We start from the raw sequence: 12,279 nt of genomic DNA on the forward strand, positions 1-12,279 counted from the left end.
ACAGACCCAACTAACTTTCGATTGTGGCCTAAACAGGAATTGAAAATCTATTGGTGGAAAGTCTATTTCTTTATCTTGAATGATTCAAACTCAGATATTTTAAGTTACTATTTATTTTAGTTCTGCAGATGTTTCAATAACGTTAAGAAACCGAGGTAAAGATGCATTTAAACCAGAAGTATATGGCAGTTCTATTATTGTGACTCAACACATTAGCATGGATGGAAGTCGTAGTTATAAACTGAAAAGCAAAACAGGTTTGGCAATACTTCGTTTTATTTTCAATTTTAAAGCATTTGAAAAAAATATTTTCATTACCCTTTTGTATGTTTGTGAAGGATTAGGTATTTCCTGTGAGCCAATGAAAATTCAAAAGGTAATGACAGAGTTAGCTAGTTTTTCTATACTGGTTCTGAGAGAGAGAGATGCTTGAACAATAAAATAAATAAAAAATGTAACTTCCATTATTTTAAAAAGTAAAACTTAATATCTTTCTAGTAACATATTTGCATTTCTGTATTCTGACTTTAACAGTACTGTGAAATTATTATCAATATTCTTATATTAATTAAGAAATACTAAGTAGTATGTGTCACATTCTGACTAGTGAGAGGTTGTGTCACCACCTGCCTCGCAACCTCGGGTGCCTCACAATATTTTGCTGCTGTATCTCCCAACCTGAGCCCCCTCACAAACAACCAGACAGCATGCAGGTCACATCCTGAGTGTCTGTATAGCTGCAGCCTGCCAGCAGTACTCTGGCTTCTACCAGCCTTGATTATCACTTCCAGGATGACCCCAACACACCACCAGGCCCGAATTTTCCCCAAAACATGTGTTCTGCATTGTCTAGTCAACTCCTGGATAGTTCAGATATTAGAGGTTTATTGCCCTTGTAAGGGGTTAATATTCAACAGTATGCTTTTTAATTGGAGTTACCTAAACAGTTCAATTTAAACACAGCAGTGGATTAGTTTTGATTAAAGAATAAAACAAGTTTATTTAAGTACAAGGAGAGATTTTAAGACAGTACAAGTATAAGGTGTTAGTCAGAAGTGATTACAAGGAAAATAAAGATAAAACACTTTCTAGTAACTAAAACTTAAAAAAATAGACTTGGTCCCAGATAAAATCCTTACCATCGGTTCTCAGCAGCATTGCTGACCAAATTCTCAGGTCTGAATCCCTCCTAAAGGCTGGTTCCTTTGTCATTTAGGTGAAAGAGTAAGCAAGAAAGATAGGGAGAGGAAGAAAGAGAGAATCCGTTGGGGGGGAAGGGAAGAGGGTGTTTGCCCCTCACTTTTATAGTTCAGTCACCCTATGAAATTCATTTTCCTGAGCATTACCCCTAGATAAAGTTCCTTATCACTGTGAAGATGAAGATATGGGGCTTCATGATGAAAGAGGTTCCATGTTGTTGTTTGTTAAAATGTACGTTGATCTGTTCCTGTCCCCGTATTGCCAAACAACTTTGATGACACCTGGCTAGAGGCATCAACTTGTCCTTTTGTCTTTGAGAAACTGGTTTAGCCACTCCCTAGACTTGTCTGGTAAATGTATTTCAGTCATAATTTCAGTTTGTTAAAAACTTTACATAATGTTGTTATGTTATGTTAATAACTTTAAATAATGTTGCTGCATACATTGACCAGTGAGCTATTAGTTTTCAAGTGATACCTCACAAGGTATATTTTGTACAAAGATTATTAGAATAGTGTGTAGAGTGTAAATACAGTGGTGCATTCAGTCACAATATAGCAAGCTATACATTTTTTGCACTTATCTATTATTTTGGATATAAACTGTGATTTGGGCTTTTTTCTTTTCTTTTTTTTTTTTAATACCTTCAGGGACATTAATTTCTTCTAAGAAAGAAGAACTTACTGCAATACTGGATCACTTTAATATACAGGTAATTGCTGAAATATTTGTTAGAGTTCTACATTACTTGTAGAGGCAAACTGAACATATTTGATAAAGCATGCTCCATTTTGATAAACGAGGGCACTAGTTCTTTCATACTAGCACAGTGCTACATCAGTTCACATTCAAAAGGTTATCTTCACAGGCAGTGACTAGAAACTCAGGTTTGAAAAGGAAAAACGGAATTTGCATTCTGCAGGGTATGAATTTGCTATAGAGGTTGGATAAACAAAATAAGCAAACCAGATGGGACCTAACGTTTGGGATTCAGTCATGCTGTTCTGGGAATTCCCAGCTTATGTATTGATGCCTGTTATTTCATCCATACAGTAGAACCTCAGAGTTATGAACACCAGAGGTATGAACTGATCAGTCAACCACACACCTCATTTAGAACCAGAAGTACGCAATCAGGCAGTAAGAGAGACCAAAAAATAAGCAAATACAGTATAGTACTGTTAAATGTAAACTACTAAAAAAAAATAAAGGGAAAGCAGCATTTTTCTTCTGCATAGTAAAGTTTCAAAGCTGTATTAAGTCAATGTTCAGTTGTAAACCTTTGAAAGAATAACCATAAAGTTTTGTTCAGAGTTATGAACAACCTCCATTCCCGAGGTGTCCATAACTCGGAAGTTCTACTGTAATTGGAGATCATTATAGTATCTTATTTTACTCACTTTCTGCAGAGGGTCTGTAGATCAGCCTGTTCTAGCAGAGACCTATTTGGTTAGTTTTCTTCCTGTTAAGTGATTCAGGGAAGAATAATATGTACTACTTATGCACAACACTATAAAATGTTTTACAGCAACACATATTCAACATGTGCAAAGAAAATCTTTAGTATGTTACAACTTAATGCAAATATTGTACTGATTTTATCGGAATTTCCATGCCAAGTATAATTTTTTGGGATGTGCTGAATGGTTTGTGGAACTGAAGATGGAGTCTTATCTTTATTTCACTCATATAGAATTGATTCCAGATCAATCATGGAGAAAATCATGACACTCTACAGCTGTTCAATGGTCTGTTTAACCATACCTCCTCCAACTCCCCTCCCCGCATACATTTTTACCTTCATTTCACTTCTTAGTAGCCAGTGTTTACGTCGGCCTGGTCTACACTATGGGATTAGGTCGAATGTAGCCGCATTAGGTCGATTTAAAAATGACTGCGTCCACACAACCAACCCCATTCTGTTGACCTAAAGGGCTCTTAAAATTGACTTCTGTACTGTTCTGTTGACCTAAAGGGCTCTTAAAATCGACTTCTGTCCTCCTCCCCAGTGAGGGAAGTAGCGCTAAAATCAATCTTGCTGGGTCAAATTTGGGGTAGTGCAGATGCAAATCGACGGTATTGGCCTCCGGGAGCTATCCCAGAGTGCTCCATTGTGACCGCTCTGATCAGCACTTTGAACTCCGATGCACTAGCCAGGTACACAGGAAAATCCCCGGGAACTTTTGAATTTCATTTCCTGTTTGGTCAGCATGGCGGCAGCACTGGTAGCCCCCCCAGAATCACAAATGAGCTCCAGCATGGACTAAAAGGGAGACACTGGATACCTTGTCCGTTATCTCATTTTTTTTAAATTAAGAAAGAATGCATGGTTTCAAAACAATAGTTACTTTATTTTGAACGGGGGAGGATGGTTGGCTTACAGGGAATTAAAATCAACAGAGGGGGTGGGTTTGCGTCAAGGAGAAATGCACACAACTGTCACACCGAAGCCTGACCAGTCATGAAACTGGTTTTCAAAGCCTCTCTGATGCGCAGCATGCCTTGCTGTACTCTTCTAATCGCCCTGGTGTCTGGCTGCTCAAAATCGGATGCCAGGCGATTTGCCTCAACCTCCCACCCCGCCATAAACGTCTCCCCCTTACTCTCACAGATATTATGGAGCACACAGCAAGCATCAGTAACGATGGGAATGTTGTTTGCGCTGAGGTCTGACCTACTCAGCAAACAGCGCCAGCGAGCTTTTAAACATCCAAAGGCACATTCTACCACCATTCTGCCCTTGCTCAGCCTATAGTTGAAATGCTCCTTATTACTGTCCAGGCTGCCTGTGTAAGGCTTCATGAGCCGTGGGAGCAAGGGGTAGGGTGGGTCCCCAAGGATAACTATTAGCATTTCAACATCCCCAATGGTAATTTTCTGGATCTGGGTAGTAAGTCCCTTCTTGCAGCTGCTCAAACAGCCTGGAGTTCCTAAATATGCAAGCGTCGTGCACCTTTCCTGGCCATCCCACGTTAATGTCGGTGAAACATCCCTTGTGATTCACCAGTGCTTGCAGCACCATTGAGAAGTATCCCTTGCTGTATGTATGTATTGGTTGGTAAGGTAGTTCGGTGCCAAGATGGGGATATGCGTTCCGTCTATCGCCCCACCACAGTTAGGAAACCCCATTGCAGCAAAGCCATCCAGTACGACCTGCACATTTCCCAGAGGCACTACCCTTGATAACAGAATGTCAATGATTGCTTTTGGCTACTTGGATCACAGTAACCCCTACAGTAGACTTGCCCAGTCCAAATTGATTCCTGTCTGACTGGTAGCAGTCAGGCGTTGCAAGCTTCCACTGGGCTATTGCCACTCACTTCTCAACTGTCAGGGAAGCTCTCACCTTGGTGTTCCTGCACTTCAGGGTGGGGGAAAGCAACTCACAGAGTTCCAGAAAAGTGGACTTACGCATGCGAAAGTTTCGTAGCCATTGTGAATAATCCCATACCTGCAACACTATGCGGTCCCACCAGTCTTTGCTTGTTTTCCTGGCCCAGAATCGGCGTTCCACTGTATCAACCAGCCCCAGTACCGCCATGATGTCCCAATTGCCACAGCCCGTGCTTTCAGGAATGTCTGTGTCCATGTCCTCATCAAAATCCTCCTCATGCTGGCGTTTCTTAGTCCGGTTCTGCATATACTCCAGGATAATGTGGTGTTTACAATGCTCACAACAGCAGCAGTGATGGTGAGCTGAGCGGGCTCCATGCTTGCCGTGGTATGGTGTCTGCACGGATAACCCAGGAAAAAAGGCGCAAAATGATTGTCTGCTGTTGCTTTCATGGAGGGAGGGGCGACTGACAACATGTACCCAAAACCACCCGCAACAATCTTTTTGCCCCATCAGGCATTGGGAGCTTAACCCAGAATTCCAATGGGCGGCGGAGACTGCGGGAACTGTGGGATAACTACCCACAGTGCACCGTTCTGTAAGTCGATGCTAGACATGGTAGTGAGAACACACTCCGCCGACTTAATGTGCTTAGTGTGGATATAATGCAATTGACTGTATAAAATCGATTTCTAAAAATTGACTTCTATAAAATCGACCTAATTTTGTAGTGTAGACATACCCGTCATAAACACTACTCCCACGGTGTACCTCTCTTTTGCCTTAGTGTGTGCCTTGGAAGACTCAGCAGTCAGTTTAATGAACAAGAAGACTGGACTAATGTCTCTCCTTTAGATGTGGCTCCACCAGGTCATGACTTAGTCAATTTGACAGAGGAATGTAGAAAAAGTGAAGATCTCATTTCCCATTTCTGTCAATGTGCTTTCATTAATATTAACTCAGTTTAAAATATTTCTGTTGTTTATAAATGTGCTGTTTTACAGGTAGATAATCCTGTGTCTGTTTTAACCCAAGAGATGAGCAAGCACTTCTTACAGTCTAAAAATGAAGGTGACAAATACAAGGTAAGCTCAGCAGGATCAATGGCATTTAAATAAAATATTGTAAAATACAGTTCCTGTTCAGTCATTTTTAATTTTTAAAACTTCTGTGAGGTTGTTGCATGCAATCCAATGAAAGCAGAGTTATATTCAGAAAAAATATGATTTAAGTGGGAATATATTTGTTTCAAATTTGTGTAAAGGATTTACCAATGGCATTGAAAAATAATTTTGGGGAAAAAAAAGTTAATTGAATTTGACAGCCTTCAAAGCAAGTTGGAAAGCTTACTTTTACTCCCTGGCCTGTGAGGAGATGGCTGTTGGTAGGTCTGGGTAATGGTGGTGTGGGACTATGGGGATTGTATAGGGCGGTTAAGTACTTATTGTAGTTCCGTTATTTATGTTATGTTATTGCTGGGTTATTTGATTTTATGTGATCTGCAGGGTCTGATGCATTGGCTTAATGTTTTATAAGACTGTTTAGGGTGCTCAGACTATTGGATGGGTGCACGTTTTATAACAGTTTGTTAAAATCCACTTAATTCACTTTACACAGTTTTACCAAAGCTGACGTTTCAATCTCTCTCTTCTTTGGTTTTAGTTCTTTATGAAAGCAACCCAGCTGGAGCAGATGAAAGCTGATTATTCATACATTATGGAAACTAAGTCAAGAACTCATAAACAGATAGAACAAGGAGTAGAGGTATGTAAAGGTTACAGTGGTTAATTACTACACTAATGGACACTGAAATAATATAAGAAATACAGATATTACCCATTATAAAATACAGTTGCACCATAAATTAACTATCAACTTGTAATATAGTTTAGCTGGGTTGCTTAAATTGATTAATCTGAGTCAGTTTAAACTTTTAAAAAATTTTCCTTCTACAATTCCATACTAAACCAACAATCCTTTATGCTCATTAACATCTGAATCTTTTTACTTTTTTTAGCTTCTTCAAGACCTTAAGCAGCACTATGTCGAGAAAGAGGAGCGCTACAAAAGTATTGCTTTCGTGAGTGAAATGCAAACCAACCTAGAGGCTTTGAAACACCAAATGGCCTGGGCAGTGGTAACTTTCTTGTTAGAATATCTTTTTCTTCAACTCAAGTTCACTTAATTTATCTTCAGATTACCTTGACTGGTGTGTTGTATACTTCAGTCTTTCTTTTAAACATTTCAGGTGAATGAAACTGAAAAAGAAATGAAACCAATCAAAGATAGTATTGATATTGAGGAAGGACGTACTGAAAAGTATGACCAGAAGCTAAAGGAATGGCAGGTAGGGTTGTCTTAAACAACATGTTAATTCTGAATTTAGTCTGGAAGCATAATGTAGTAAAATCTCATAATAAGCAAAGCTGATAATCAATACCACTGAACTTCGTTTTTTGCTGAAGATGGCAAATCAACTTGAAGCACTCCTTCCGTTTATAGTCATTTGTAACATTCAAAGAGCTAATCAGGTTTCATATTCTTAGTACTGTGTTATTAGCTAATGCTATCAGTCAAGGGCCACAATTTAACTTTGTGAGGGCAACATATTTGACATGCATATGTTAAATTATAATTTAAAAAGTTGATTTTTAAACATTTTCTTGAATATATATCTATATAATTGTTCTAGGTTTGTTGTGTTTGGTACCATTATGTTTGTGGGAGAAAGGGCTTTTTAATGCCACTCCTCTCAATCCATTTCTGATGACTTTTTAATCAAAATTTCCACAGACAGGATACTTGAAGTTGGAAGGTGGTTGGGTGGACAGCGAGTCTCCCCTGCCATGTCACAAAGGATGACATCATTGAAATTCTGATTCTGTAGATTTTTTTAACAGTTAAAAGACTCCTTCCTTACTTTATCATTAACTTGCCCTTGGAATTGCTCCCAAACTTTTTATCTTCTTTGTTTTAGTGAGGCAGTGAAATTAGTTTAATTAAATTTATAATTCTCCACTGTTAAGTAGATTATCAGAGCTATCTACTCAGTTTCTTCCAGTTATAGCCTAAACACCATATCTAAATAGCAGTCTTTATTTATGCACTATTGATTAGCAGTCTGAACCTTCATGGTCATATTAGTGCTCATTCACCACCCCACTTCACTGGGGACCAATTCTAGGATGGGAAGATAGTTTGTTCGCTGTACTTGTTGAGTCCTAGGTTTTTTGTTTTGTTGATTCACTCAATGACTGTCGATGTGATGTGATGTGGAATCACTGACTGAGAACCAAACTGAGATGATCAATTTTGCATAGGCCAGTGAGTAGTATTTGAATGATGGTTACTTTTAATTCTGTTCTATATAGACTCTTATACAATGCTTATCACAATAGTATGAGTGCCTTTCAATCGTGTATTAAGCAATGTGATTAACATTTGTCGTGTGTGTTACGTCAAGTCATCATTGGCCAGTTGAGAGCTGGAGACCACTGGTGAAAGGCACAAGTATTCCGCAAAGAAAGACTAAATTGACTTTTCATGGCACTGGAACTTTCAGATGTGTTAAGAGAGGGATCTGATGAATCAGATATTCAGGTGATATGCATAGGAAATCAGTTCCTCACTGGGTATATTAAAAATTGCTGTTCTGTGTGTTGTTTTGAGTCATTAAAATCCCTCAACGTTTTTTTTAAACTTAGCAAAGCACTTGTTCATCTCTGAAAATTGCATATGAGCCAAATACACATTTTTAAAATGAAGCTGATTTTAGTTACTTTTTTCAGCTGGAGTATTAGCTTAATCTCACTTCTGTCTGAAATATTTTACATACGGTTATCACAGTAATTGAAATGGTTTATTTTGTGCCTTTGTCAGCACTTTGTGTTTGATCAGTTTCATGGATTTTCCTCTGTGGGGTCCTCTGTGCCTCAGGGAATGAGAACATATCCTAAAATAAAAATAATGTAAAAAAAATTGTAAAACCACAAGAACAAAGGAAACAGAGGTAGATGTACTTGGAAACTACTTTTAATAAGGCAACCAACCACCTGGAGCACCCTCTTGCAGTAGGCTGTGGCACAATCCATGCATCCATCTCAGTTTCCCCTCTGTCTAGCCATATAAAAAATGCTCTCATTGTCTAATTCAGATTCTCACCTCTGGGCATAATTTATTCATGTACACATACGATCGTAAAACCGTTCTCCCAGTTCCCATAGTAAAACAGAAAGATACATTGATTTTCCATTCTCTCTAGAGATATCACTTTTACGGTCATCCACCCGTGAGTCTACAAGCAGTTCCTTTCTGCCCTTGTTCCAGATCCCTACTCTCCATGCCATCCATCTGAGAGAATGACCAGTCTCATGACTCTTCTGCCCAAAACACAGTCCAACAACTCGGCCCTTTTCAATCTCTTGCCACTGGCTCTCCAGCTCAGGAAGGTCAACAGGCTAGTCCTTTTTCTGACTGATCCTTAGGCAGCTCTCACCTGCACCTCTCCTTGCTCTTTCAGTTTGTGTTCTCAGGCAGCCCTCCTCTGCATGCTTCTTTGATTTTTTTCCAGGCAGCTATCACATGCTTTTTCCTATTTTTTTTTTTTTTTTTTTTTTTATGGCCCAGGTGTCGTCTTTTAACTCCATTTTTTTTTCTTTTGACATGTATAAATGTATAATTTTTTTTGTTAAGGACTGACACAGCAATTACAATGACAGCAACAGAACCATTAGCTTAATACTGAAAGCTTTCCTCCATAAACTTGGCTTGTAACTTAAACCGCGTTAAATATGGAAATATTTTAAACCGTGTCTTAAGGTACATTCTAAAACACGGCAAACCTTAAATATATCAATTATAAACTCAGTATGCTGGGAGGCAGCTAATCAGGCACAGGTGCTCTCGACCCTGCTCCTCCTTAAAGGAGTTAGTCACACTGTGACACTACTTGTGACTCTTTTTTCAAAGTTTCTGGTTTATAGTGTTAAAATGTGCAGAGCCAAATATCCTTTTACTTTTCCCACAAGCCACACATTTGATAACTCAAATGTAGTAAATTTTGCCAGACAACAAAACAAACTCTTGGCATTAAATTTTTCAACTCAAAGGATAACTACTGGGTAACTTTTTATACGCTCCTTAAACCATGGACCTACTTACTCATATCTTCTAATGTCACTGTGGAATATATTTTGGGGAAAAAATCACTTCAAATAGCTGGCTTCAGGTTTGTCTCAGAAAGCTTTTCCTGGTTTAAAGAGTTGTGGAAATAAAATATTTTGTTTCATTACGTGAGCTCATGTATTCTCTATATTTTGTTGTAAGGTCAAAGTAAACGAAGCAGAAGAAAAGTACAAGGCCATCCAACATAAGTTAGAGAAGATCAGTGAAGAAGCACAAGCATTACAGCCTCAGTGTGTGTGTTTGAAAGCTGATGTACAAGCAAAAAGAAAAGCATACAACGAGGCTGAGGTTGGTGGAAAAACACATTTTCTAATTCTATAATGCTAATGGTGGTGTTCTGAAACACATGCTGTAGTTTAGATTACTTTGTGGAAGTTCTATGGCCTGTGTATAGAGGAGGTCAGACTTGATGACCACATTGATCCCTTCTGTTCTTTATGAAAAAGGCCCCGGTTGTGTGTTGAGCTCTGCTCAGGTGGACTCCTGCATCTATGTGGAGGCCCACTGAAATCACAGGGACTTAAGGCAAGTGCAGTGTGAGACAGTACAGGGAGTGAGGGAGCTGCCTGCAGGAGACTTGAAGCCTGGAGCAGGCTTGCTAAATGAGCTAACCAGTTACACCTTGCATGGGGAGGGAACCACAAACAGCTGATTTCTAATAAGAGAGCTGAAGCAGTTGTTTGAGGGAGGTGATTCTAGGATGTCAGCTCTGAGCAGGACAGCTGCAAGCCAAACCACAGGTTGGTGACTCCTAAAAAGTCATTTAAAAAAAAAAAAGGGTACTAGAGGAAAGAACCCTTTCTCTCACCAGTCTCTGAGGCAAGAGCCATGCCTTGGGACAGATTTTTGGGACTCTGTGTTTTACTTTTGAGTTATTTTTGGAATAAACCCACACCCCTGTAAGAGTGGTGAATGGACAAGCAAATGTCTGGAGTCTCTGTAAAAAGGCCTAGAAGAGGCAGAATAAAGGGCAAAGTAGAGGCACCCCCACCACAAGAGGATGCACAGGGCCAAACAGCTCATCCATATGGAGGCTTCCACTTGAATGGAGCCAGTTGTGTGATCAGGACCATAGGGTGCACATCCTTTATAATAGTACTAAAGATCGGATGGCTATTGGGGCCACATTAACGTAATTAGAAAAGGAACTGATAAAATGATTAGCATGACATTCAAGTTCTAATCTTCTGCTGCGGTATTGCAAAATGGTAAATCAAATGACATAAGTGTTTATCTTCAGAAAAATAGTAGATGTGTTTGATGTATTCTTTGTGAAGACCAAGTAAGCCAGTACAAATAAGAATTAACGTATTATATATGTCTAATTTTCTTGGTAGGCATATTATAATCGTTCTAGAACAGAATTAAAACGACTAGAAAAAGATGATGAACAGCTACGGAAACGAATTGAAGAACTGAAAAACAGGTAAATGCCCCACAGTGTTTGTACTACACGTTTGTGGAATGTAGAGAATGAGCTCTTCAGAATTGGATGATCCAATATCTTTATTTAAAAAAAACTCTAGCTTCCAACAGAATTTAAGATTTTCACTACTCTCTAATTTTGCTTAAAGTGCAAAATATAAAAATGTTGAAAATTCTGTCCTGGGATTGATTTACACACACAGATTGGCTTGTTTTTCTAATCACTATTAATAGCCAGTTCAATTGAAAATAGTATGGTATGTGAGAAAAGAAGTATAGTTCTGAGAAGTGACATCTTTAGATACACGCTTTTTGGTCCAATGTAACTTTTGACGGGTGAAGTTGGAAACAAAATAGAAAACTCTGGCTTTTTGGTAGAGCAAGCCTTCCAGGTATGTTTCACTATATGCAAGGCTGATTTGGCATTTTTACTATAAACTAATATCCGAGATTTCAGTGTCTCCGTTACAAAAACCTTTAGTGAACTGAAGCTTGGAGTTCAAGTTGTTACTCTCTCTAGATGTTACATTTTTGAGTTTACTTCTCTTAAAAAAAAAAATTGAGGCTCTCCTATTTTGAGTATTCATTTAAATATCTAGAACCAGATAACATGGCCTCAGACACAATTTAATTTCAGAGGACACAGGCTAAACCACCGTTTTTCAAATGCAGCCCCTGTGGCCGCATGCGGCCACCAGGGGCTTTTCTTGCAGGCCCACCCTTCTGGGAACTGCTTGCGGGGGGAGGGGTAAAGCAGCGGTCCCTCCTCCCCAGGAGCCGCCAGCAGTGGTTGGGCCCTGCCCACCTCTGGAGAGAGACAAGCTGGAGGAGTAGGCAGTCAGTGAGTTCCCCACATTGCCGGAGGTGGTGGGGTTGGGCTTCAGCCCTCGGGAGGTGGGCGGTAGGCAGCAGTCACAGGACTTCAGGCCCTGTCCCCAGGGTGTAAGGCTTTGGGCTCCATTCCCTGGCTGCGCGGTGGCGGGCTCTGGCCCCAAGCTCACCCACCCCATCACCTCTGGCACTCTCTGTCTCTGTAGCCACCTCCCTATCCAGAGGTTCTTTCTGGGCTTTGTTCCCGGGCTTGCAGGGGTTGAGTAAGTCTGCTATGAAAAATGATATTAACAAACATACAAATA

At 39.6% G+C, this 12,279-nt stretch overlaps 1 protein-coding gene across 4 annotated transcripts in view; it reads left to right on the forward strand.

Annotated features, from left to right (window-relative positions):
• Positions 1-12,279, forward strand: part of SMC6 (structural maintenance of chromosomes 6) — a 90,929-nt gene that overhangs the window by 23,779 nt on the left and 54,871 nt on the right. For 3 of the 4 annotated variants that reach the window (XR_010599399.1, XM_065587648.1, XM_005293076.5), the window contains 8 exons: positions 121-257; positions 1,851-1,912; positions 5,539-5,619; positions 6,197-6,298; positions 6,552-6,671; positions 6,783-6,881; positions 9,860-10,006; positions 11,056-11,144. Coding sequence is in view for 3 of the 4 variants with exons in the window: in XM_005293076.5 (XP_005293133.2) it covers positions 121-257; positions 1,851-1,912; positions 5,539-5,619; positions 6,197-6,298; positions 6,552-6,671; positions 6,783-6,881; positions 9,860-10,006; positions 11,056-11,144 (837 nt within the window). In the remaining variant the exon portion in view is untranslated. The remainder of the gene's footprint in view (positions 1-120; positions 258-1,850; positions 1,913-5,538; positions 5,620-6,196; positions 6,299-6,551; positions 6,672-6,782; positions 6,882-9,859; positions 10,007-11,055; positions 11,145-12,279) is intronic. The other variant, XM_042848696.2, reaches the window with a different exon arrangement.

This window comes from Chrysemys picta, chromosome 3 (genome assembly GCF_011386835.1).
Source record: "Chrysemys picta bellii isolate R12L10 chromosome 3, ASM1138683v2, whole genome shotgun sequence".
NCBI lineage: Eukaryota > Metazoa > Chordata > Testudines > Emydidae > Chrysemys > Chrysemys picta.